The 25,438-nt window shown below is 41.2% G+C and overlaps 1 protein-coding gene across 25 annotated transcripts in view; it reads right to left on the bottom strand.

The window, feature by feature from the left end:
* Positions 1-8,925: 8,925 nt before the first annotated feature.
* Positions 8,926-25,438, bottom strand: part of LOC108024369 (uncharacterized) — a 19,842-nt gene continuing 3,329 nt past the window's right edge. For 3 of the 25 annotated variants that reach the window (XR_007765281.1, XM_050890106.1, XM_050890119.1), the window contains 2 exons: positions 17,498-17,702; positions 13,331-13,488 (listed from right to left, as the gene is read on the bottom strand). Coding sequence is in view for 19 of the 25 variants with exons in the window: in XM_050890106.1 (XP_050746063.1) it covers positions 13,381-13,488; positions 17,498-17,702 (313 nt within the window). In the remaining 6 variants the exon portion in view is untranslated. Of the gene's footprint in view, positions 9,056-9,113; positions 9,319-9,570; positions 9,617-13,330; positions 13,489-13,546; positions 13,752-14,004; positions 14,051-17,311; positions 17,440-17,497; positions 17,703-17,846; positions 18,001-21,714; positions 21,873-21,930; positions 22,136-22,388; positions 22,435-25,438 lie in introns of those variants that run through there. The other 22 variants (XR_007765284.1, XM_050890109.1, XR_007765282.1 and 19 more) reach the window with 19 other exon arrangements.

Genomic DNA, 25,438 nt, shown 5'->3' with positions numbered 1-25,438 from the left:
GCTTTTCTCTAAATCGATTCGCATTTGTGTTTCTCCCAACGCCTCCTGCCACGAACGCTCGCTAGTCTGCATCGCCGTTAACATCCCTTTTAGACTCTTGACAAGCTCTACCTGTCCATTCGCTCTTGTAGCACCTGTTGCTATCACATGTAAGTCAATGATATTCGTAGAGCAGAACTTGCGAAATTCAGTACTCGTGAAGCATATTCCCTGATCCGCTATAATCCTGCTGGGGCGCCAAATATCGATATGGAAGACTTGAATTTACAGAGTCTTAATTCCAAGTATGGTACAGATACACAAACTTTGTAAGGGCATAAATTTGTAAAATAATGTATTCCTTCTCGTCCTTCTTGCCACTCAACTTGCTACTTATATCGATATGAATGGTATGCCATGGTATCTCGATTTTGGGTATGGGGTGTAACTCTGCCTGTTTTTTGCCTGACGCTGATTTCGACAATTTACATGTCACACAATTTTCTACGAACTTCCTGACGTACATCGTCATGCCCTCAAACACAACACAACGTTGATATGACATTCATTGCTCAAAATCTTTCAGTTCAACACTTCCAGAACAAATTTGCTTACATTTTCTATAATTTTCAGACTTTAGTTTAGCGGGATAATCATTCACAGTTATCATTTACTAGAGTACAAGCTCTTTTCCGCTCAAATACATCAACTTATCCACAAAACATTTCATCAGACGTTAACTTGGCAGGATAATCCTTTAACATGTACAAGCTCTCTTCCGCCCAAGCTCAATCGTCTGGATATCTATTCACTGATCATTAAAGGTTAATTTAGCAGGTTATTCACATACTAATCAGAGTACAACGCTCCCTTCTGTATAAACTCAACCATTTGGATAACACTTCGCTCATACCACAGTATCGGACTCTTGCCGCACATTTGCGACGCTACGCACCACTGTGCCACTTAACATACTACATACGGTTACAATGGCTCCACCTGCCCCTCTTTCAGCGTCGTCAAGCTCTTCTATCATCTCACAAGTCTCTCGCTCATCAGGAAGACTGCGTACACTATCATGTGGGTACTTATACATTCGCTTGGTAGTTAATGACTTTAACACATAACGATCACCATCAAGCAGCTCAACAATAACAAATGGACCTTTTAATTTAGGGCCTAATTTTGTTTGGTGTCGTTCCTCGCTTTTCAGTTATACATGATCGCCTATCTTATATTTAACGATTTTTGCTTGCTTTTTATCTACTCTTGCCTTATCATACATCGCATTCTTATCAATGTTCTCTTTAGCCTTTTCTCTAGCTTTTCTCTAAATCGATTCGCATTTGTGTTTCTCCCAATGCCTCCTGCCACGAACGCTCGATAGTCTGCATCGCCGTTAACATCCCTTTTAGACTCTTGACAAGCTCTACCTGTCCATTCGCTCTTGTAGCACCTGTTGCTATCACATGTAAGTCAATGCTATTCGTAGAGCAGAACTTGCGAAATTCAGTACTCGTGAAGCATATTCCCTGATCCGCTATAATCCTGCTGGGGACGCCAAATATCGATATGGAAGACTTGAATTTACAGAGTCTTAATTCCAAGTATGGTACAGATACACAAACTTTGTAAGGGCATAAATTTGTAAAATAATGTACTCCTTCTCGTCCTTCTTGCCACTCAACTTGCTACTTATATCGATATGAATGGTATGCCATGGTATCTCGATTTTGGGTATGGGGTGTAACTCTGCCTGTTTTTTGCCTGACGCTGATTTCGACAATTTACATGTCACACAATTTTCTACGAACTTCCTGACGTACATCGTCATGCCCTCAAAGCAATACTGCTCGTATACCTTATCTAACGTTTTTTGTCAATCTAGATGCATTATGGTCTCGTGTATGTGGTTGATAACAGACCATCTAAACGCCCTCGGAACAATGGGCAAGCATCGTGTCTTGTCATTCCTTTGAACTATTCCATACACCAAACTCTTCCTGATCTCATACGTGTTCGCCAGCTCTTTCTGCATTTCGTTACTATTTAAATCGGTTATGATCTTCGATAGATTTTCATCACGCTGCAGTTTAGATACTAGCCAGTTGGGAGTTATAGCTGCCAAGTCAACTCGTACTTCCTCAACTTTGTTTGTATTTGTTATATTTGTATATATTTGCGCTACTATAGAGACAGGGTTTTTTGATAAATCAAAATGAGCCATTTGGCTCTCCTTACCGTATTCTACCTGGATTTCGAAAGGCTGCATGAATGACCACCACCGATGAGCTCGCGGAGTTAATACCGATTTCTCTCGACTCGCCTTGATGGAATTACAATCCGTGTATACTCTAAACTTTCTTCCACTCAAATAATGGCGGAACACAGCTAATGTTGAACACAGCTAATGTTTCGAGCTCATACAAGTGGTACTTCGATTCTGCTACCGAAGTGCATTTGCTATAATATTCAACTACCATACGTTTGCCTTCTACCTTATGTATCAGCATAGCGCCATAACCATTGGCGCTTGCATCCGTATGTAACTCGATTGAAAATTTGGGATCGAAAATAGTACAGAGTCACTTGTTAGTACATTGATGATTTTTTGACGAACTTCCTCATGCTGTTCCTTCTCCTTAATCTGTGTGACTAAAGTTGGTTTAGGAAGTTGAGAAAGTGGTTGGATTTTTCGGGGATTGGGCTTTATTTCACGCTCCTTTATGACAAAACCCAAGTATTCTATCTCTGTAAGTAGGAACAGGCATTTTTTACATTGTATGAAAACCCCGACTTTGACAGCACGATTAACACCACTTCCAATTTCTCGTATGCTTCCTCTTTAGAATTTGCAACGATCAGCACGTCATCTATATAGACCACTGCGTAGGAATTGACCAAATCCCCCAAGGCTTAGACTATGGCACGTTGAAAAACTGATGAAGCGTTCTTCAACCCAAACGGCATTGCTAAAAATTCATATTGACCCTCCGTGGTCACAAAAGCAGTTCTTTCAACGGAATCGGGGTGTATAGGCACTTGGTAAAAACCACTGGCTATGTCTAAGCTGGAAAAATATTTTTCGCCTTGCAAGCGATCAATCTGGTTGAAGACTAATCGTAGGGGATACCTATCTGACACTGTATTTGAGCTTAGTTCACGATAATCGATACAGAGCCTATCACTACCGTCTTTCTTTTTCACAAGTAACATTGGGCTAGCGAACGGAGAATTACTAGGTCTTATTACATTTGCTTCTAACATCTGCTGAATTTTATCCCTCACTATTTGCTTCTCATTTTCGCTAAGGCGATAGGGTCGCCTTTGAACAGTTTTGTTGTTGTCATGCAAGCGGATTTCCAGGGAACCCGTTGATACACGCCGACTGGGGATGCCATCAATGAAGAACATGGAATATTTGGCCAATATGGCGTTTAACTTTGATTTATCACATCAATTAAGTCTGCCTTATTTAATATCTTATCATGAATTATCGATAATACATTTTGAGTTCTATAAATCGAGAATTTTTTACATTCTAGCATTACTCCAAAACCAAGTTGAAGAATGTCTTGTCCAATCATCATGTCATATTTGAGGCAATTGTTATCTACTACGTGAAACAGTAGTTACGTACGGTGGACAGAATTTGCAAATTGCTTTTAACAATATTGTCGCTTACGCCTCTTAAAACTACCAGATTATGGCTCCTTTTGCCGGCGAGTTTCTCGCTGATTGTTTCCTTTACCAAGGAACATTCGGAACCCCAGTCAAAGAAAAATGGAAACCGCTCACCGAATTGTATCGCATTCCCGTTTAGCTGAAAAACCGCACACATGTCCACTCTTCTCTCGATGGTTCTATTCGTTGTTGCGGCTCCCTTTGTACACACTGATGCGATGTGTCCAGCGTTGCCACATTTAAAACAGGTTACCGTTGGTCTGCTGTTGCTATGCACTGGTTTCGTCTCGTTCCTCTCTTTTGGCACTCTATTGCCTTGTGTCCGAGTTTTCCGCAACTATGACATCTTATCGGCGTCTGCGTTTTAAATCTCTTCTTTTCGGGCCCTTGTTCTCCAGCGAATTCCGACTTTCTGACGAACGTGTGAGCTTTGATTTGCTGTTGTAGCTCCGCTCGTGTATTATTGTTTGTTGTAAACACTAACACATGATCGCCTCTTTTATACGAGGTGTGTTCAAAAAGTAAGGTGACTTGGTACACTCTTCCCTAACATCTGTACCAAGTTTCAATTGAATCCCCATTTTTGTTTAATTGTGAGAGGCGTAAAGGTAACAAGTTGTTTTGCGTGCTCAGCGATTTGCATCAAATTTTGTGTAAAAAATAAAATTAACTTATCCGAAACACTTGAAATGTTGACAGTGGCATACGGTGAAACTGTTCTGAGTAAAAAAAATGTTTACAAGTGGTACAAACTTTTCCAAGATGGCCGGGAAGATGCCAATGACGAGCCTCGCTCTGGACGCCCAAGCACGTCAACAACTGATGAAAACGTTCAAGCAGTGAAGAAAATTGTTTTGGAAAATCGTCGAATCACTATCAGAGAAGTTGCTCAAACGTTTTGGGCATGAGTCGTGTGTCAGCGAAGTTTGTTTCAAAATTGCTGAATTTTGACCAAAAGAACCGTCGCATGAGCATCGCTCAAGAGCTGTTGGATGACGTCAACGACGACCCAGATTTACTCAAAAGGGTCATAACTGGTGACGAATCATGGGTATATGGTTATGATATCGAAACCAAAGCCCAATCGTCACAATGGAAGAGCCCAGGTGAGCCAAGACCGAAAAAAGCACGCCAAGTTCGATCAAATATCAAAGTTTTGATTACTGTATTCTTCGATTACCATGGCGTGGTGCATCAGGAGTTCTTACCATATGTTCGTAGGGTCAATAAACAGTATTATCTGGAAGTTATGCGGCGTTTGCGAGAAGCAATACGAAAGAAACGTCCAGAATTGTGGAAAAACAATTTATGGCTTTTGCATCACGATAATACCCCTGTTCACTCATCTTTGCTTGTGAGAGATTTTTTGGCCAAAAACAACACCACAATAATGCCTCAGCCACCATATTCACCGGACTTTTTCTTGTTCCCAAAACTAAAGAGACCTATGAAAGGACGGAGATTTGCAACGATTGAAGAATTAAGGACTGCATCGCTGGAAGAGCTCAAGGCTATACCGAAAAGTGCTTATGGGAAGTGCTTTGAGGATTGGGAAAACCGTTGGCGTAAGTGTATTGTATCTGAGGGGGATTACTTTGAAGGGGACAACATTATTATTGATAAATAAATTAATAGTTTTTCTTGAAAATACAATGTCACCTTACTTTTTGAACACACCTCGTATAATTTGCTTTGCTAGCAGCGGTTGCTATCACATGTAAGTCTATGATATTCGCGGAACAAAACTTGCGAAATTCAGTACTCGTACTCACCTTCCTTGATCCGCTATAATCCTGCTAGGGACACCAAATATCGATATGGCGGACTTCATTGACTTTATACAATTCACAGAGTCGAAATTCCAAGTATAAAACGTGTTCGCCAATCTTTCTGCATTTTGTCACTATTTAAATCGATTATGATTTTCGATATATTTTTATCGCTGCTGCTCAGATACTAGCCAGTTGGGAGTTATAGTTCCCAAGTCAACTCGTACATCCTTAACTTTGTTTGTATTTGTCTGCGCTTCTATAGTGACAGGATTTCTTGATAAGCAATCAACATGAGCCATTTGGCTCCCCTTACGATATTCTACCTGGAATTCGAAAGGCTGCATGAATGACCACCATCGATGCATTTCCGGGGTCAATACCGCATTTTCTCGACTCGCCTTGATAGAATTACAATCTGTGTACACCGCAAACTTTCTACCACTCAAGTAATGGTGGAAGTGTTTGATGTCATTAAGCACAGCCAATGTTTCCTCTAACATAGTGCATTTGCTGTAACATTCAACAATCCTATCTATCTTATGAATCAGCGTAGCGCCATAACCATTGGCGCTTGAATCCGTATGTAACTCGATTGAAAATTTGAGATCAAAAATAATTAGTACAGGGTCACTTGTTAGCACTTTGATGATTTTTTTAAGAACTTCCTTATGTTGTTCCTTCCACTCGAATTCAGTTGATTTTGAAGTTAGTTGGTATAGCGGCTTCATTTCTTCCGAAAACCAGGGAACAAATTGACTGAAATAGAAAGCTAGGCCTATAAACTGTCTAATCTGTGATACTCAAGCTGGTTTAGGGAGTTCGGATAGACATAGGATTTTTCAGGGGTTTGGGCTTTAGTTCACCATCCTTTATGACAAAACCCAAATTTTCTATCTTTGTGTGTAAGAATTGACATTTTTTTACATTGAAAGAAAACCCTGACTTTGACAGCACACTTAACAGCCCTTCCAGCCTCTCGTGTGCTTCCTCTTTAGAATTTGCAACAATCATCACCTATGTAGATCACCGCATAGAAATTGACCACATCCCCTAAGGCTTGGACTATGGCTTGTTAAAAAACTGACGACGCGTTCTTCCACCCGAATGGCATTGCTAAGAATACAAGTTAACTAAGTTAACCGAGCGACGGCAATGACCGATCGTTCGACAGCTCGCTCCGGCCAAATTGCTGACACAGCGTCTGGCCGGATGCCCATGCATAGGCGGCTAACACAGCATATCTTTTCTATTCTGATTGAGTCTCTAAGCCAGCTGGAAAAGTGAATAGTTTTCTCCCAACATAATCATCCTAATTCTATAGTAGATGACCAGTGGGCAGTCGGCCAAGAAGAACGGTGACCGGCAGCGAGGAACAACTCCCCCGCGCCCACAAACTTGCCAGCGACCAGCTACCCGGCCGCTTCTTAGTTACCGCCACAGCTCGGGGTCGACCTGCGCCCACGAGCCTAAGGGCAGCATCTGAATATCCCCTTCAACTGGATGGCTGCATTCGTTCACGCTCACATCCACTGGGGGAATATCTTTATCATTTAATTGGCGCTCAGGGAATCATGTAAGTGAGCATTTTCATTCGCACATGCCCTCTATCTGCATAAATACTCTGCCAGAAATTTATGCAGTTCCATTATTAACATTTCATATCAACTTCGTAAATTTACTCTCATTAATTTTTTTAAATAAAAGAAAAAGAATATAACATTTTTAAATCCTATTTAATAAATATATATTGACTAAATATATTATTAATGGTGGCAATATTACTAAAGATTATTGCGTATTCTTTGCATAATATTTTCTTTTTTTTTGCCAATAGATAAACCAATATTTTAGTGCAGCCATAAAGAAAGAATTACAAACTTTAAATATCCCAACCGAATATCTCGTATTCTCGACGTTATCTTCGCAGTCTTGTTGGTTTTATTGTCTCCCCACTCCACATCCGCGAACCCGATACTGTCGCGCATGCATTTGGCTGACAATTGTTGTTTTTCGTTTTCTTGGTTTGCCATAGCGGAGGCTAATTACCCGCCCACCCCTCACCTAGTCACTGCCTGGCAAGACAACAACTCAGTTTGAACAGCCCCATCCATCGTGGTCAAAGCGGCGACTCAGCTCCCGCGTCCCCCTTGACAGGCCAGCTGCCTGCACAAGCATACAGCTTGCCTTAATTCTTCAGAATAAGAAACAATCCTCCAGCGGCTCTAATTCTGAGACCGAAGTCCCAGCCGGAACTTCTACACCGAAAAGCGTACGCGCCTTTTAGTGTGAAGCAAATGACAGGCGACCGTTGCCCATGCCGTTCTTGAGGCAACCCGGGAGAGCCAGCCTAGGGAAAACGAACTACGCCAAGACTTACAGCAGCTGACCGACCAGGTTAATTCGATACAAATCGCTCCCACCCAAGCGGAAGCCCCACAGATTAAGGCATACCAGAATAGGAAGCCGGAAGGAAGAATAGGCGTCCGATAAAATGCGCCCACAAAAAGGCAAAGGGTAAATCACATTGCCCAGAGCGCTGACAAAACTGGTGATACGTACACCACAGCGGCCGCTGGCGCGGCACAAGAAATTGATAACGACGCCATCAGCGGGTATGACTCGGATGCCATCAATTTTTTAGGGCAAAATCCCTACTACCCGTCATCAGACGAAGAGTAGCGGGGATTGACGTGAGACTTCTTCATCCGACGATACGAAGGATTGAAAGGCGTCCGCCCGGTAGAATCTCCATTCCAGGTTCATTCATTCTAAGTCACTTCTGGAAGAGAGAAAGGCGATAGCGCACATTTCGATCTCGAAGAAGTGTCTTCTGATACACTTCTGGACGATAGTTAGACGATATAACACATTTTACAAAAACAAAATATACATATATCGCGTTGAAGTAACTTCTAAGTCACTTCTGAGCGATAGAAAGGCGATAGCGCACATTTTACAAAAACAAAAAGGGTCGCGATCGCGAAGAAGTAACTTCTGAGACACTTCTGGACGATAGTTAGACGACACAAAAACAAAGTTACTGGGAAAAAGGAGGACACGATAAGTGAAAATTCATTTATTTCTGAAAATTCAAGAAGAGTCGCCGAAGTGACTTCCCGAAGTGTCGCCGAAGTGGCAGATTTCTTCCCGACGGGAGTGACTTCCGCGATCCGAATGCGATTTCGCGGACGATAGTTTTCATTTTCTAGAAATCACTTAAAAGTGTCTTCCGCGATAGAAAATGCTTGCAGGGATGTGTTGTGTAAACGGAAACTTGAAAAAAATGTGAAACCCCCTCCAAGACCATTATTATTAAAATACATTTTAGAAATTCGAAAAACCAAAAAAAAATTATCCAAAAAATATATAGTTTTTTTTCAGATGAGTTTAATTTTAGCTAATCAGATCAAAATATATTTTCTGTATATTTAATTATCTATATAAGCACGAGAGTTTGTAAAATTACTTAATGACGATTTACTTTTTGTTTTTTGTATTGCATTTTTGATTTTCTAAAAAAAAACATTTCTTATAGCTAAGTATCTGGGATTTATAGCCATTTTTGTACTGCTGTTCAAAACGTCGTAGCAATTCAAACCGTACAACAGCTCAGTTTCAGTCTGAAATTTGTGTTACAAAATAAATATTAAATAAAACTAGAACTAATTTTATCCATACCATTATTTTATCAAAAGTAAAATCATTATACTTTAGTGAATCTTCTATATCCAGTTTTGCCGTGTTTGATATTATATGTTTCTTGAAATAGTATATCGCTGAAGCATCTCTACTTTCCAATGTTCCGCATAAATTATTTTTCGTTGCACAGTGGTGCAGCTTTTCGTCTTTAAAGTACAATTCTTGAGTGTTCTCGTTAACGAAACTAGAAAAGAGCAATATTGACGCTATTCGTGAAATTTTGAAATAATCTGCTTTCCCAATAGCCTGTCTCACTTTCGGACCACATAGTTCCTTATATGCTGCATTTGATTATCTTGTAAGTTTCCAGCAGCTGAACTTGCACTAAATATAGCACAATAAGTAGATCCACTTTTTTCTGCTGATAATGGTAATAGTATAGCAAACATTTTGCTATGAGCTTTAATGAAACCCACCAGCTTTAATTTAAAATAAGGCAGATGTTCGTTTCTCAGTTTTCTGAAAGATACCACCATGCGACACTTTTTTTTTACGAGATTTTCTGTTGGCAACAGGAAAGCGTGGACCCGATTGTCATGTAATATCAAAACTTTCCAATGAGTACTATGCAATAAGAGCTGACTGTAATTAGGTATAAACTTAAACACGGCATAAATGGAATTTTTGCCAGAGCCGTGATCTTGTGCCAGCTTCAGATGCACGGCCGCCTTGTCAAAGATCGCAATTGGCGCGCTGAATATGATGATACCTTTACTTACAGAAATTAGATTTTGCTTAACGTACTCCTTCTGTAACTTTTGCTGAATGAAATTTAGCTGGCTTTTTTCAAAACGCAAGACACCTACATTGTGTCGCAATCGCCCAATGGCTTTAGGCTTAAGATCTTTTGCCAAAATTTTAAAAAAACGACTGGCTGTTTTCTGTATGGGTAAGTCAAAGCTTATGCAGTAAAATATGTTATTGTCGCTCAGGCAAACCAATTCTTTTTATGATCTACTCAAGTGCAGGCCTGAATGCCGGTCACAGGCTTTATCAAGGTGTGGACAAAGCACTTGTCAATCAACATGAGCCATTTGGCTCCCCTTACGATATTCTACCTGGAATTCGAAAGACTGCATGAATGACCACCATCGATGCATTTCCGGGGTCAATACCGCATTTTCTCGACAATCTGTGTTCACCGCAAACTTTCTACCACTTAAGTAATGGCGGAAGTGTTTGATGTGATTAAGCACAGCCAATGTTTCGAGCTCATACTAGTGGTATTTGGATTCCTCTAACGTAGTGCATTTGCTGTAACATTCAACAATCCTATCTATCTTATGAATCAGCATAGCGCCATAACCATTGGCGCTTGCATCCGTATGTAACTCGATTGAAAATTTGGGATCAAAAATAACTAGTACAGGGTCACTTGTTAGCACTTTGATGATTTTTTTAAGAACTTCCTTATGTTGTTCCTTCCACTCGAATTCAGTTGATTTTGAAGTTAGTTGGTATAGCGGCTTCATTTCTTCCGAAAACCAGGGAACAAATTGACTGAAATAGAAAGCTAGGCCAATAAAGTGTCTAATCTGTGATACTCAAGCTGGTTTAGGGAGTTCGGATAGGCATAGGATTTTTCAGGGGTTTGGGCTTTAGTTCACCATCCTTTATGACAAAACCCAAATTTTCTATCTCTGTGTGTAAGAATTGACATTTTTTTACATTGAAAGAAAACCCTGACTTTAACAGCACACTTAACAGCCCTTCCAGCCTCTCGTGTGCTTCCTCTTTAGAATTTGCAACAATCATCACCTATGTAGATCACCGCATAGGAATTGACCATATCCCCTAAGGCTTGGACTATGGCTCGTTAAAAAACTGACTACGCGTTCTTCCACCCGAATGGCATTGCTAGGAATACAAGTTAACTAAGTTAACCGAGCGACGGCAATGACCGATCCTTCGACAGCTCGCTCCGGCCAAATTGCTGACACAGCATCTGGCCGGATGCCCATGCATAGCCGGCTAACACAGCATATCCTTTCTATCCTGACTGAGTCTCTAGGCCAGCTGGAAAAAGAGTATAGTTTTCTCCCAACATAATCATCCTAATTTTACATTAGATGACCAGTGGGCAGTCGGCCAAGAGGAACGGTGAGCGGCAGCGAGGAACAACTCCCCCGCGCCCACAAACTTGCCAGCGACCAGCTACCCGGCCGCTTCTTAGTTACCGCCACCGCTCGGTGTCGACCTGCGCCCACGAGCCTAAGGGCAGCATTTGAATATCCCCTTCAACTGGAAGGCTGCATGCGTTCACGCTCACATCCACTGGGGGAATATCTTTATCATTTAATTGGCGCTCAGGGAATCATGTAAGTGAGCAGTTTCATTCGCACATGCCCTCTATCTGCATAAATACACTGCCAGAAATTTATGCAGTTCCATTATTAACATTTCATATCAACTTCGTAAATTTACTCTCATTAATTGATTGAAATTTACAATTTTTTTTTAATAAAAGAAAAAGAATATAACATTTTTAAGTCCTATTAAATAAATATATATTGACTAAATATATTATTAATGGTGGCAATATTACTAAAGATTATTGCGTATTAAACCAATATTTTAGTGCAGCCATAAAGAAACAATTACAAACTTTAAATATCCCAACCGAATATCTCGTATTCTCGACGTTATCTTCGCAGTCTTGTTGGTTTTATTGTCTCCCCACTCCACATCCGCGAACCCGATACTGTCGCGCATGCATTTGGCTGACAATTGTTGTTTTTCGTTTTCTTGGTTTGCCATAGCGGAGGCTAATTACCCGCCCACCCCTCACCTTGTCACTGCCTGGCAAGGCAACAACTCAGTTTGAACAGCCCCATCCATCGTGGCCAAAGCGGCGACTCAGCCCCCGCGTCCCCCTTGACAGGCCAGCTGCCTGCACAAGCATACAGCTTGAGTATGCCTTTATTCTTCAGAATAATAAACAATCCTCCAGCGGCTCTAATTCTAAGACCGAAGTCCCAGCCGGAACTTCTACACCGAAAAGCGTACGCGCCTTTTAGTGTGAAGCAAATGACAGGCGACCGTTGCCCATGCCGTTCTTGAGGCAACCCGGGAGAGCCAGCGTAGGGAAAACGAACTACGCCAAGCCTTACAGCAGCTGACCGACCAGGTTAATTCGATACAAATCGCTCCCACCCAAGCGGAAGCCCCACAGATTAAGGCATACCAGAATAGGAAGCCGGAAGGAAGAATAGGCGTCCGATAAAATGCGCCCACAAAAAGGCAAAGGGTAAATCACATTGCCCAGAGCGCTGACAAAACTGGTGATACGTACACCACAGCGGCCGCTGGCGCGGCACAAGAAATTGATAACGACGCCATCAGCGGGTATGACTCGGATGCCATCAATTTTTTAGGGCAAAATCCCTACTACCCGTCATCAGACGAAGAGTAGCGGGGATTGACGTGAGACTTCTTCATCCGACGATACGAAGGATTGAAAGGCGTCCGCCCGGTAGAATCTCCATTCCAGGTTCATTCATTCTAAGTCACTTCTGGAAGAGAGAAAGGCGATAGCGCACATTTCGATCTCGAAGAAGTGTCTTCTGATACACTTCTGGACGATAGTTAGACGATATAACACATTTTACAAAAACTAAATATACATATATCGCGTTGATGTAACTTCTAAGTCACTTCTGAGCGATAGAAAGGCGATAGCGCACATTTTACAAAAACAAAAAGGGTCGCGATCGCGAAGAAGTAACTTCTGAGACACTTCTGGACGACAGTTAGACGACACAAAAACAAAGTTACTGGGAAAAAGGAGGACACGATAAGTGCCGTTACCCTTTATTTCTGAAAATTCAAGAAGAGTCGCCGAAGTGACTTCCCGAAGTGTCGCCGAAGTGGCAGATTTCTTCCCGACGCGAGTGACTTCCGCGATCCGAATGCGATATCGCGGACGATAGTTTTCATCTTCTAGAAATCACTTTAAAGTGTCTTCCGCGATAGAAAATGCTTGCAGGGATGTGTTGTGTAAGCGGATACTTGAAAAAAATGTGAAACCCCCTCCAAGACCATTATTATTAAAATACATTTTAGAAATTCGAAAAACCAAAAAAAAAATATCCAAAAAATATATAGTTTTTTTTCAGATGAGTTAAATTTTAGCTAATCAGATCAAAATATATTTTCTGTATATTTAATTATCTATATAAGCACGAGAGTTTGTAAAATTACTTAATGACGATTTACTTTTTGTTTATTGTATTGCATTTTTGATTTTCTAAAAAAAAGCATTTCTTATAGCAAAGTATCTGGGATTTATAGCCATTTTTGTACTGCTGTTCAAAACGTCGTAGCAATTCAAACCGTACAACAGCTCAGTTTCAGTCTGAAATTTGTGTTACAAAATAAATATTAAATAAAACTAGAACTAATTTTATCCATACCATTATTTTATCAAAAGTAAAATCATTATACTTTAGTGAATCTTCTATATCCAGTTTTGCCGTGTTTGATATTATATGTTTCTTGAAATAGTATATCGCTGAAGCATCTCTACTTTCCAATGTTCCGCATAAATAATTTTTCGTTGCACAGTGGTGCAGCTTTTCGTCTTTAAAGTACAATTCTTGAGTGTTCTCGTCAACGAAACTAGAAAAGAGCAACAATGACGCTATTCGTGAAATTTTGAAATAATCTGCTTTCCCAATAGCCTGTCTCACTTTCGGACCACATAGTTCCTTATATGCTGCATTTGATTATCTTGTAAGTTTCCAGCAGCTGAACTTGCTCTAAATATAGCACAATAAGTAGATCCACTTTTTTTCTGCTGATAATGGTAATAGTATAGCAAACATTTTGCTATGAGCTTTAATGAAACCCACCAGCTTTAATTTAAAATAAGGCAGATGTTCGTTTCTCAGTTTTCTGAAAGATACCACCATGCGACACTTTTTTTTTACGAGATTTTCTGTTGGCAACAGGAAAGCGTGGACCCGATTGTCATGTAATATCAAAACTTTCCAATGAGTACTATGCAATCAGAGCTGACTGTAATTAGGTTTAAACTTAAACACGGCATAAATGGAATTTTTGCCAGAGCCGTGATCCTGCGCCAGCTTCAGATGCACGGCCGCCTTGTCAAAGATCGCAATTGGCGCGCTGAATATGATGATACCTTTACTTACAGAAATTAGATTTTGCTTAACGTAGTCCTTCTGTAACTTTTGCTGAATGAAATTTAGCTGGCTTTTTTCAAAACGCAAGACACCTACATTGTGTCGCAATCGCCCAATGGCTTTAGGCTTAAGATCTGTTGCCAAAATTTTAAAAAAACGACTGGCTGTTTTCTGTATGGGTAAGTCAAAGCTTATGCAGTAAAATATGTTATTGTCGCTCAGGCAAAGTGCAGGCCTGAATGCCGGTCACAGGCTTTATCAAGGTGTGGACAAAGCACTTGTCAATCAACATGAGCCATTTGGCTCCCCTACGATATTCTACCTGGAATTCGAAAGACTGCATGAATGACCACCATCGATGCATTTCCGGGGTCAATACCGCATTTTCTCGACAATCTGTGTTCACCGCAAACTTTCTAATCTGTGATACTCAAGCTGGTTTAGGGAGTTCGGATAGACATAGGATTTTTCAGGGGTTTGGGCTTTAGTTCACCATCATTTATGACAAAACCCAAATTTTCTTTCTCTGTGTGTAAGAATTGACATTTTTTTACATTGAAAGAAAACCCTGACTTTGACAGCACACTTAACAGCCCTTCCAGCCTCTCGTGTGCTTCCTCTTTAGAATTTGCAACAATCATCACCTATGTAGATCACCGCATAGGAATTGACCATATCCCCTAAGGCTTGGACTATGGCTCGTTAAAAAACTGACGACGCGTTCTTCCACCCGAATGGCATTGCTAAGAATACAAGTTGACTAAGTTAACCGAGCGACGGCAATGACCGATCGTTCGACAGCTCGCTCCGGCCAAATTGCTGACACAGCGTCTGGCCGGATGCCCATGCATAGCCGGCTAACACAGCATATCCTTTCTATCCTGACTGAGTCTCTAGGCCAGCTGGAAAAAGAGTATAGTTTTCTCCCAACATAATCATCCTAATTTTACATTAGATGACCAGTGGGCAGTCGGCCAAGAGGAACGGTGACCGGCAGCGAGGAACAACTCCCCCGCGCCCACAAACTTGCCAGCGACCAGCTACCCGGCCGCTTCTTAGTTACCGCCACCGCTCGGGGTCGACCTGCGCCCACGAGCCTAAGGGCAGCATTTGAATATCCCCTTCAACTGGAAGGCTGCATGCGTTCACGCTCACATCCACTGGGGGAATATCTTTATCATTTAATTGGCGCTCAGGGAATCATGTAAGTGAGCATTTTCATTCGCACATGCCTTCTATCTGCATAAATACACTGCCAGAAATTTATGCAGTTCCATTATTAACATTTCATATCAACTTCGTAAATTTACTCTCATTAATTGATTGAAATTTACAATTTTTTTTTAATAAAAGAAAAAGAATATAACATTTTTAAGTCCTATTAAATAAATATATATTGACTAAATATATTATTAATGGTGGCAATATTACTAAAGATTATTGCGTATTAAACCAATATTTTAGTGCAGCCATAAAGAAACAATTACAAACTTTAAATATCCCAACCGAATATTTCGTATTCTCGACGTTATCTTCGCAGTCTTGTTGGTTTTATTGTCTCCCCACTCCACATCCGCGAACCCGATACTGTCGCGCATGCATTTGGCTGACAATTGTTGTTTTTCGTTTTCTTGGTTTGCCATAGCGGAGGCTAATTACCCGCCCACCCCTCACCTTGTCACTGCCTGGCAAGGCAACAACTCAGTTTGAACAGCCCCATCCATCGTGGCCAAAGCGGCGACTCAGCCCCCGCGTCCCCCTTGACAGGCCAGCTGCCTGCACAAGCATACAGCTTGAGTATGCCTTTATTCTTCAGAATAATAAACAATCCTCCAGCGGCTCTAATTCTAAGACCGAAGTCCCAGCCGGAACTTCTACACCGAAAAGCGTACGCGCCTTTTAGTGTGAAGCAAATGACAGGCGACCGTTGCCCATGCCGTTCTTGAGGCAACCCGGGAGAGCCAGCGTAGGGAAAACGAACTACGCCAAGCCTTACAGCAGCTGACCGACCAGGTTAATTCGATACAAATCGCTCCCACCCAAGCGGAAGCCCCACAGATTAAGGCATACCAGAATAGGAAGCCGGAAGGAAGAATAGGCGTCCGATAAAATGCGCCCACAAAAAGGCAAAGGGTAAATCACATTGCCCAGAGCGCTGACTCGGATGCCATCAATTTTTTAGGGCAAAATCCCTACTACCCGTCATCAGACGAAGAGTAGCGGGGATTGACGTGAGACTTCTTCATTCGACGATACGAAGGATTGAAAGGCGTCCGCCCGGTAGAATCTCCATTCCAGGTTCATTCATTCTAAGTCACTTCTGGAAGAGAGAAAGGCGATAGCGCACATTTCGATCTCGAAGAAGTGTCTTCTGATACACTTCTGGACGATAGTTAGACGATATAACACATTTTACAAAAACAAAATATACATATATCGCGTTGAAGTAACTTCTAAGTCACTTCTGAGCGATAGAAAGGCGATAGCGCACATTTTACAAAAACAAAAAGGGTCGCGATCGCGAAGAAGTAACTTCTGAGACACTTCTGGACGATAGTTAGACGACACAAAAACAAAGTTACTGGGAAAAAGGAGGACACGATAAGTGAAAATTCATTTATTTCTGAAAATTCAAGAAGAGTCGCCGAAGTGACTTCCCGAAGTGTCGCCGAAGTGGCAGATTTCTTCCCGACGGGAGTGACTTCCGCGATCCGAATGCGATTTCGCGGACGATAGTTTTCATCTTCTAGAAATCACTTAAAAGTGTCTTCCGCGATAGAAAATGCTTGCAGGGATGTGTTGTGTAAACGGAAACTTGAAAAAAATGTGAAACCCCCTCCAAGACCATTATTATTAAAATACATTTTAGAAATTCGAAAAACCAAAAAAAAATTATCCAAAAAATATATAGTTTTTTTTCAGATGAGTTTAATTTTAGCTAATCAGATCAAAATATATTTTCTGTATATTTAATTATCTATATAAGCACGAGAGTTTGTAAAATTACTTAATGACGATTTACTTTTTGTTTTTTGTATTGCATTTTTGATTTTCTAAAAAAAAACATTTCTTATAGCTAAGTATCTGGGATTTATAGCCATTTTTGTACTGCTGTTCAAAACGTCGTAGCAATTCAAACCGTACAACAGCTCAGTTTCAGTCTGAAATTTGTGTTACAAAATAAATATTAAATAAAACTAGAACTAATTTTATCCATACCATTATTTTATCAAAAGTAAAATCATTATACTTTAGTGAATCTTCTATATCCAGTTTTGCCGTGTTTGATATTATATGTTTCTTGAAATAGTATATCGCTGAAGCATCTCTACTTTCCAATGTTCCGCATAAATTATTTTTCGTTGCACAGTGGTGCAGCTTTTCGTCTTTAAAGTACAATTCTTGAGTGTTCTCGTTAACGAAACTAGAAAAGAGCAATATTGACGCTATTCGTAAAATTTTGAAATAATCTGCTTTCCCAATAGCCTGTCTCACTTTCGGACCACATAGTTCCTTATATGCTGCATTTGATTATCTTGTAAGTTTCCAGCAGCTGAACTTGCACTAAATATAGCACAATAAGTAGATCCACTTTTTTCTGCTGATAATGGTAATAGTATAGCAAACATTTTGCTATGAGCTTTAATGAAACCCACCAGCTTTAATTTAAAATAAGGCAGATGTTCGTTTCTCAGTTTTCTGAAAGATACCACCATGCGACACTTTTTTTTTACGAGATTTTCTGTTGGCAACAGGAAAGCGTGGACCCGATTGTCATGTAATATCAAAACTTTCCAATGAGTACTATGCAATAAGAGCTGACTGTAATTAGGTATAAACTTAAACACGGCATAAATGGAATTTTTGCCAGAGCCGTGATCTTGTGCCAGCTTCAGATGCACGGCCGCCTTGTCAAAGATCGCAATTGGCGCGCTGAATATGATGATACCTTTACTTACAGAAATTAGATTTTGCTTAACGTACTCCTTCTGTAACTTTTGCTGAATGAAATTTAGCTGGCTTTTTTCAAAACGCAAGACACCTACATTGTGTCGCAATCGCCCAATGGCTTTAGGCTTAAGATCTGTTGCCAAAATTTAAAAAAAACGACTGGCTGTTTTCTGTATGGGTAAGTCAAAGCTTATGCAGTAAAATATGTTATTGTCGCTCAGGCAAACCAATTCTTTTTATGATCTACTCAAGTGCAGGCCTGAATGCCGGTCACAGGCTTTATCAAGGTGTGGACAAAGCACTTGTCAATAAACATGAGCCATTTGGCTCCCCTTACGATATTCTACCTGGAATTCGAAAGACTGCATGAATGACCACCATCGATGCATTTCCGGGGTCAATACCGCATTTTCTCGACAATCTGTGTTCACCGCAAACTTTCTACCACTTAAGTAATGGCGGAAGTGTTTGATGTGATTAAGCACAGCCAATGTTTCGAGCTCATACTAGTGGTATTTGGATTCCTCTAACGTAGTGCATTTGCTGTAACATTCAACAATCCTATCTATCTTATGAATCAGCATAGCGCCATAACCATTGGCGCTTGCATCCGTATGTAACTCGATTGAAAATTTGGGATCAAAAATAATTAGTACAGGGTCACTTGTTAGCACTTTGATGATTTTTTTAAGAACTTCCTTATGTTGTTCCTTCCACTCGAATTCAGTTGATTTTGAAGTTAGTTGGTATAGCGGCTTCATTTCTTCCGAAAACCAGGGAACAAATTGACTGAAATAGAAAGCTAGGCCAATAAAGTGTCTAATCTGTGATACTCAAGCTGGTTTAGGGAGTTCGGATAGGCATAGGATTTTTCAGGGGTTTGGGCTTTAGTTCACCATCCTTTATGACAAAACCCAAATTTTCTATCTCTGTGTGTAAGAATTGACATTTTTTTACATTGAAAGAAAACCCTGACTTTAACAGCACACTTAACAGCCCTTCCAGCCTCTCGTGTGCTTCCTCTTTAGAATTTGCAACAATCATCACCTATGTAGATCACCGCATAGGAATTGACCATATCCCCTAAGGCTTGGACTATGGCTCGTTAAAAAACTGACTACGCGTTCTTCCACCCGAATGGCATTGCTAGGAATACAAGTTAACTAAGTTAACCGAGCGACGGCAATGACCGATCCTTCGACAGCTCGCTCCGGCCAAATTGCTGACACAGCATCTGGCCGGATGCCCATGCATAGCCGGCTAACACAGCATATCCTTTCTATCCTGACTGAGTCTCTAGGCCAGCTGGAAAAAGAGTATAGTTTTCTCCCAACATAATCATCCTAATTTTACATTAGATGACCAGTGGGCAGTCGGCCAAGAGGAACGGTGAGCGGCAGCGAGGAACAACTCCCCCGCGCCCACAAACTTGCCAGCGACCAGCTACCCGGCCGCTTCTTAGTTACCGCCACCGCTCGGTGTCGACCTGCGCCCACGAGCCTAAGGGCAGCATTTGAATATCCCCTTCAACTGGAAGGCTGCATGCGTTCACGCTCACATCCACTGGGGGAATATCTTTATCATTTAATTGGCGCTCAGGGAATCATGTAAGTGAGCAGTTTCATTCGCACATGCCCTCTATCTGCATAAATACACTGCCAGAAATTTATGCAGTTCCATTATTAACATTTCATATCAACTTCGTAAATTTACTCTCATTAATTGATTGAAATTTACAATTTTTTTTTAATAAAAGAAAAAGAATATAACATTTTTAAGTCCTATTAAATAAATATATATTGACTAAATATATTATTAATGGTGGCAATATTACTAAAGATTATTGCGTATTAAACCAATATTTTAGTGCAGCCATAAAGAAACAATTACAAACTTTAAATATCCCAACCGAATATTTCGTATTCTCGACGTTATCTTCGCAGTCTTGTTGGTTTTATTGTCTCCCCACTCCACATCCGCGAACCCGATACTGTCGCGCATGCATTTGGCTGACAATTGTTGTTTTTCGTTTTCTTGGTTTGCCATAGCGGAGGCTAATTACCCGCCCACCCCTCACCTTGTCACTGCCTGGCAAGGCAACAACTCAGTTTGAACAGCCCCATCCATCGTGGCCAAAGCGGCGACTCAGCCCCCGCGTCCCCCTTGACAGGCCAGCTGCCTGCACAAGCATACAGCTTGAGTATGCCTTTATTCTTCAGAATAATAAACAATCCTCCAGCGGCTCTAATTCTAAGACCGAAGTCCCAGCCGGAACTTCTACACCGAAAAGCGTACGCGCCTTTTAGTGTGAAGCAAATGACAGGCGACCGTTGCCCATGCCGTTCTTGAGGCAACCCGGGAGAGCCAGCGTAGGGAAAACGAACTACGCCAAGCCTTACAGCAGCTGACCGACCAGGTTAATTCGATACAAATCGCTCCCACCCAAGCGGAAGCCCCACAGATTAAGGCATACCAGAATAGGAAGCCGGAAGGAAGAATAGGCGTCCGATAAAATGCGCCCACAAAAAGGCAAAGGGTAAATCACATTGCCCAGAGCGCTGACAAAACTGGTGATACGTACACCACAGCGGCCGCTGGCGCGGCACAAGAAATTGATAACGACGCCATCAGCGGGTATGACTCGGATGCCATCAATTTTTTAGGGCAAAATCCCTACTACCCGTCATCAGACGAAGAGTAGCGGGGATTGACATGAGACTTCTTCATCCGACGATACGAAGGATTGAAAGGCGTCCGCCCGGTAGAATCTCCATTCCAGGTTCATTCATTCTAAGTCACTTCTGGAAGAGAGAAAGGCGATAGCGCACATTTCGATCTCGAAGAAGTGTCTTCTGATACACTTCTGGACGATAGTTAGACGATATAACACATTTTACAAAAACTAAATATACATATATCGCGTTGATGTAACTTCTAAGTCACTTCTGAGCGATAGAAAGGCGATAGCGCACATTTTACAAAAACAAAAAGGGTCGCGATCGCGAAGAAGTAACTTCTGAGACACTTCTGGACGATAGTTAGACGACACAAAAACAAAGTTACTGGGAAAAAGGAGGACACGATAAGTGCCGTTACCCTTTATTTCTGAAAATTCAAGAAGAGTCGCCGAAGTGACTTCCCGAAGTGTCGCCGAAGTGGCAGATTTCTTCCCGACGCGAGTGACTTCCGCGATCCGAATGCGATATCGCGGACGATAGTTTTCATCTTCTAGAAATCACTTTAAAGTGTCTTCCGCGATAGAAAATGCTTGCAGGGATGTGTTGTGTAAGCGGATACTTGAAAAAAATGTGAAACCCCCTCCAAGACCATTATTATTAAAATACATTTTAGAAATTCGAAAAACCAAAAAAAAAATATCCAAAAAATATATAGTTTTTTTTCAGATGAGTTAAATTTTAGCTAATCAGATCAAAATATATTTTCTGTATATTTAATTATCTATATAAGCACGAGAGTTTGTAAAATTACTTAATGACGATTTACTTTTTGTTTATTGTATTGCATTTTTGATTTTCTAAAAAAAAGCATTTCTTATAGCAAAGTATCTGGGATTTATAGCCATTTTTGTACTGCTGTTCAAAACGTCGTAGCAATTCAAACCGTACAACAGCTCAGTTTCAGTCTGAAATTTGTGTTACAAAATAAATATTAAATAAAACTAGAACTAATTTTATCCATACCATTATTTTATCAAAAGTAAAATCATTATACTTTAGTGAATCTTCTATATCCAGTTTTGCCGTGTTTGATATTATATGTTTCTTGAAATAGTATATCGCTGAAGCATCTCTACTTTCCAATGTTCCGCATAAATAATTTTTCGTTGCACAGTGGTGCAGCTTTTCGTCTTTAAAGTACAATTCTTGAGTGTTCTCGTCAACGAAACTAGAAAAGAGCAACAATGACGCTATTCGTGAAATTTTGAAATAATCTGCTTTCCCAATAGCCTGTCTCACTTTCGGACCACATAGTTCCTTATATGCTGCATTTGATTATCTTGTAAGTTTCCAGCAGCTGAACTTGCTCTAAATATAGCACAATAAGTAGATCCACTTTTTTTCTGCTGATAATGGTAATAGTATAGCAAACATTTTGCTATGAGCTTTAATGAAACCCACCAGCTTTAATTTAAAATAAGGCAGATGTTCGTTTCTCAGTTTTCTGAAAGATACCACCATGCGACACTTTTTTTTTACGAGATTTTCTGTTGGCAACAGGAAAGCGTGGACCCGATTGTCATGTAATATCAAAACTTTCCAATGAGTACTATGCAATAAGAGCTGACTGTAATTAGGTTTAAACTTAAACACGGCATAAATGGAATTTTTGCCAGAGCCGTGATCCTGCGCCAGCTTCAGATGCACGGCCGCCTTGTCAAAGATCGGTACATGGCTTTGGAATTCTACAGACATTTTAATTGGCGCACTGAATATGATGATACCTTTACTTACAGAAATTAGATTTTGCTTAACGTACTCCTTCTGTAACTTTTGCTGAATGAAATTTAGCTGGCTTTTTTCAAAACGCAAGACACCTACATTGTGTCGCAATCGCCCAATGGCTTTAGGCTTAAGATCTGTTGCCAAAATTTAAAAAAAACGACTGGCTGTTTTCTGTATGGGTAAGTCAAAGCTTATGCAGTAAAATATGTTATTGTCGCTCAGGCAAACCAATTCTTTTTATGATCTACTCAAGTGCAGGCCTGAATGCCGGTCACAGGCTTTATCAAGGTGTGGACAAAGCACTTGTCAATCAACATGAGCCATTTGGCTCCCCTACGATATTCTACCTGGAATTCGAAAGACTGCATGAATGACCACCATCGATGCATTTCCGGGGTCAATACCGCATTTTCTCGACAATCTGTGTTCACCGCAAACTTTCTACCACTTAAGTAATGGCGGAAGTGTTTGATGTGATTAAGCACAGCCAATGTTTCGAGCTCATACTAGTGGTATTTGGATTCCTCTAACGTAGTGCATTTGCTGTAACATTCAACAATCCTATCTATCTTATGAATCAGCATAGCGCCATAACCATTGGCGCTTGCATCCGTATGTAACTCGATTGAAAATTTGGGATCAAAAATAACTAGTACAGGGTCACTTGTTAGCACTTTGATGATTTTTTTAAGAACTTCCTTATGTTGTTCCTTCCACTCGAATTCAGTTGATTTTGAAGTTAGTTGGTATAGCGGCTTCATTTCTTCCGAAAACCAGGGAACAAATTGACTGAAATAGAAAGCTAGGCCAATAAAGTGTCTAATCTGTGATACTCAAGCTGGTTTAGGGAGTTCGGATAGGCATAGGATTTTTCAGGGGTTTGGGCTTTAGTTCACCATCCTTTATGACAAAACCCAAATTTTCTATCTCTGTGTGTAAGAATTGACATTTTTTTACATTGAAAGAAAACCCTGACTTTAACAGCACACTTAACAGCCCTTCCAGCCTCTCGTGTGCTTCCTCTTTAGAATTTGCAACAATCATCACCTATGTAGATCACCGCATAGGAATTGACCATATCCCCTAAGGCTTGGACTATGGCTCGTTAAAAAACTGACTACGCGTTCTTCCACCCGAATGGCATTGCTAGGAATACAAGTTAACTAAGTTAACCGAGCGACGGCAATGACCGATCCTTCGACAGCTCGCTCCGGCCAAATTGCTGACACAGCATCTGGCCGGATGCCCATGCATAGCCGGCTAACACAGCATATCCTTTCTATCCTGACTGAGTCTCTAGGCCAGCTGGAAAAAGAGTATAGTTTTCTCCCAACATAATCATCCTAATTTTACATTAGATGACCAGTGGGCAGTCGGCCAAGAGGAACGGTGAGCGGCAGCGAGGAACAACTCCCCCGCGCCCACAAACTTGCCAGCGACCAGCTACCCGGCCGCTTCTTAGTTACCGCCACCGCTCGGTGTCGACCTGCGCCCACGAGCCTAAGGGCAGCATTTGAATATCCCCGTCAACTGGAAGGCTGCATGCGTTCACGCTCACATCCACTGGGGGAATATCTTTATCATTTAATTGGCGCTCAGGGAATCATGTAAGTGAGCAGTTTCATTCGCACATGCCCTCTATCTGCATAAATACACTGCCAGAAATTTATGCAGTTCCATTATTAACATTTCATATCAACTTCGTAAATTTACTCTCATTAATTGATTGAAATTTACAATTTTTTTTTTAATAAAAGAAAAAGAATATAACATTTTTAAGTCCTATTAAATAAATATATATTGACTAAATATATTATTAATGGTGGCAATATTACTAAAGATTATTGCGTATTAAACCAATATTTTAGTGCAGCCATAAAGAAACAATTACAAACTTTAAATATCCCAACCGAATATCTCGTATTCTCGACGTTATCTTCGCAGTCTTGTTGGTTTTATTGTCTCCCCACTCCACATCCGCGAACCCGATACTGTCGCGCATGCATTTGTCTGACAATTGTTGTTTTTCGTTTTCTTGGTTTGCCATAGCGGAGGCTAATTACCCGCCCACCCCTCACCTTGTCACTGCCTGGCAAGGCAACAACTCAGTTTGAACAGCCCCATCCATCGTGGCCAAAGCGGCGACTCAGCCCCCGCGTCCCCCTTGACAGGCCAGCTGCCTGCACAAGCATACAGCTTGAGTATGCCTTTATTCTTCAGAATAATAAACAATCCTCCAGCGGCTCTAATTCTAAGACCGAAGTCCCAGCCGGAACTTCTACACCGAAAAGCGTACGCGCCTTTTAGTGTGAAGCAAATGACAGGCGACCGTTGCCCATGCCGTTCTTGAGGCAACCCGGGAGAGCCAGCGTAGGGAAAACGAACTACGCCAAGCCTTACAGCAGCTGACCGACCAGGTTAATTCGATACAAATCGCTCCCACCCAAGCGGAAGCCCCACAGATTAAGGCATACCAGAATAGGAAGCCGGAAGGAAGAATAGGCGTCCGATAAAATGCGCCCACAAAAAGGCAAAGGGTAAATCACATTGCCCAGAGCGCTGACAAAACTGGTGATACGTACACCACAGCGGCCGCTGGCGCGGCACAAGAAATTGATAACGACGCCATCAGCGGGTATGACTCGGATGCCATCAATTTTTTAGGGCAAAATCCCTACTACCCGTCATCAGACGAAGAGTAGCGGGGATTGACGTGAGACTTCTTCATCCGACGATACGAAGGATT

The sequence above is a fragment of the Drosophila biarmipes genome, unplaced genomic scaffold, assembly GCF_025231255.1.
Source record: "Drosophila biarmipes strain raj3 unplaced genomic scaffold, RU_DBia_V1.1 ptg000015l, whole genome shotgun sequence".
NCBI classification, from domain to species: Eukaryota; Metazoa; Arthropoda; class Insecta; order Diptera; family Drosophilidae; genus Drosophila; species Drosophila biarmipes.
The sequence above is the reverse complement of the archived record's forward strand: the minus strand, read 5'-3'. Positions and strand labels throughout refer to the sequence as shown.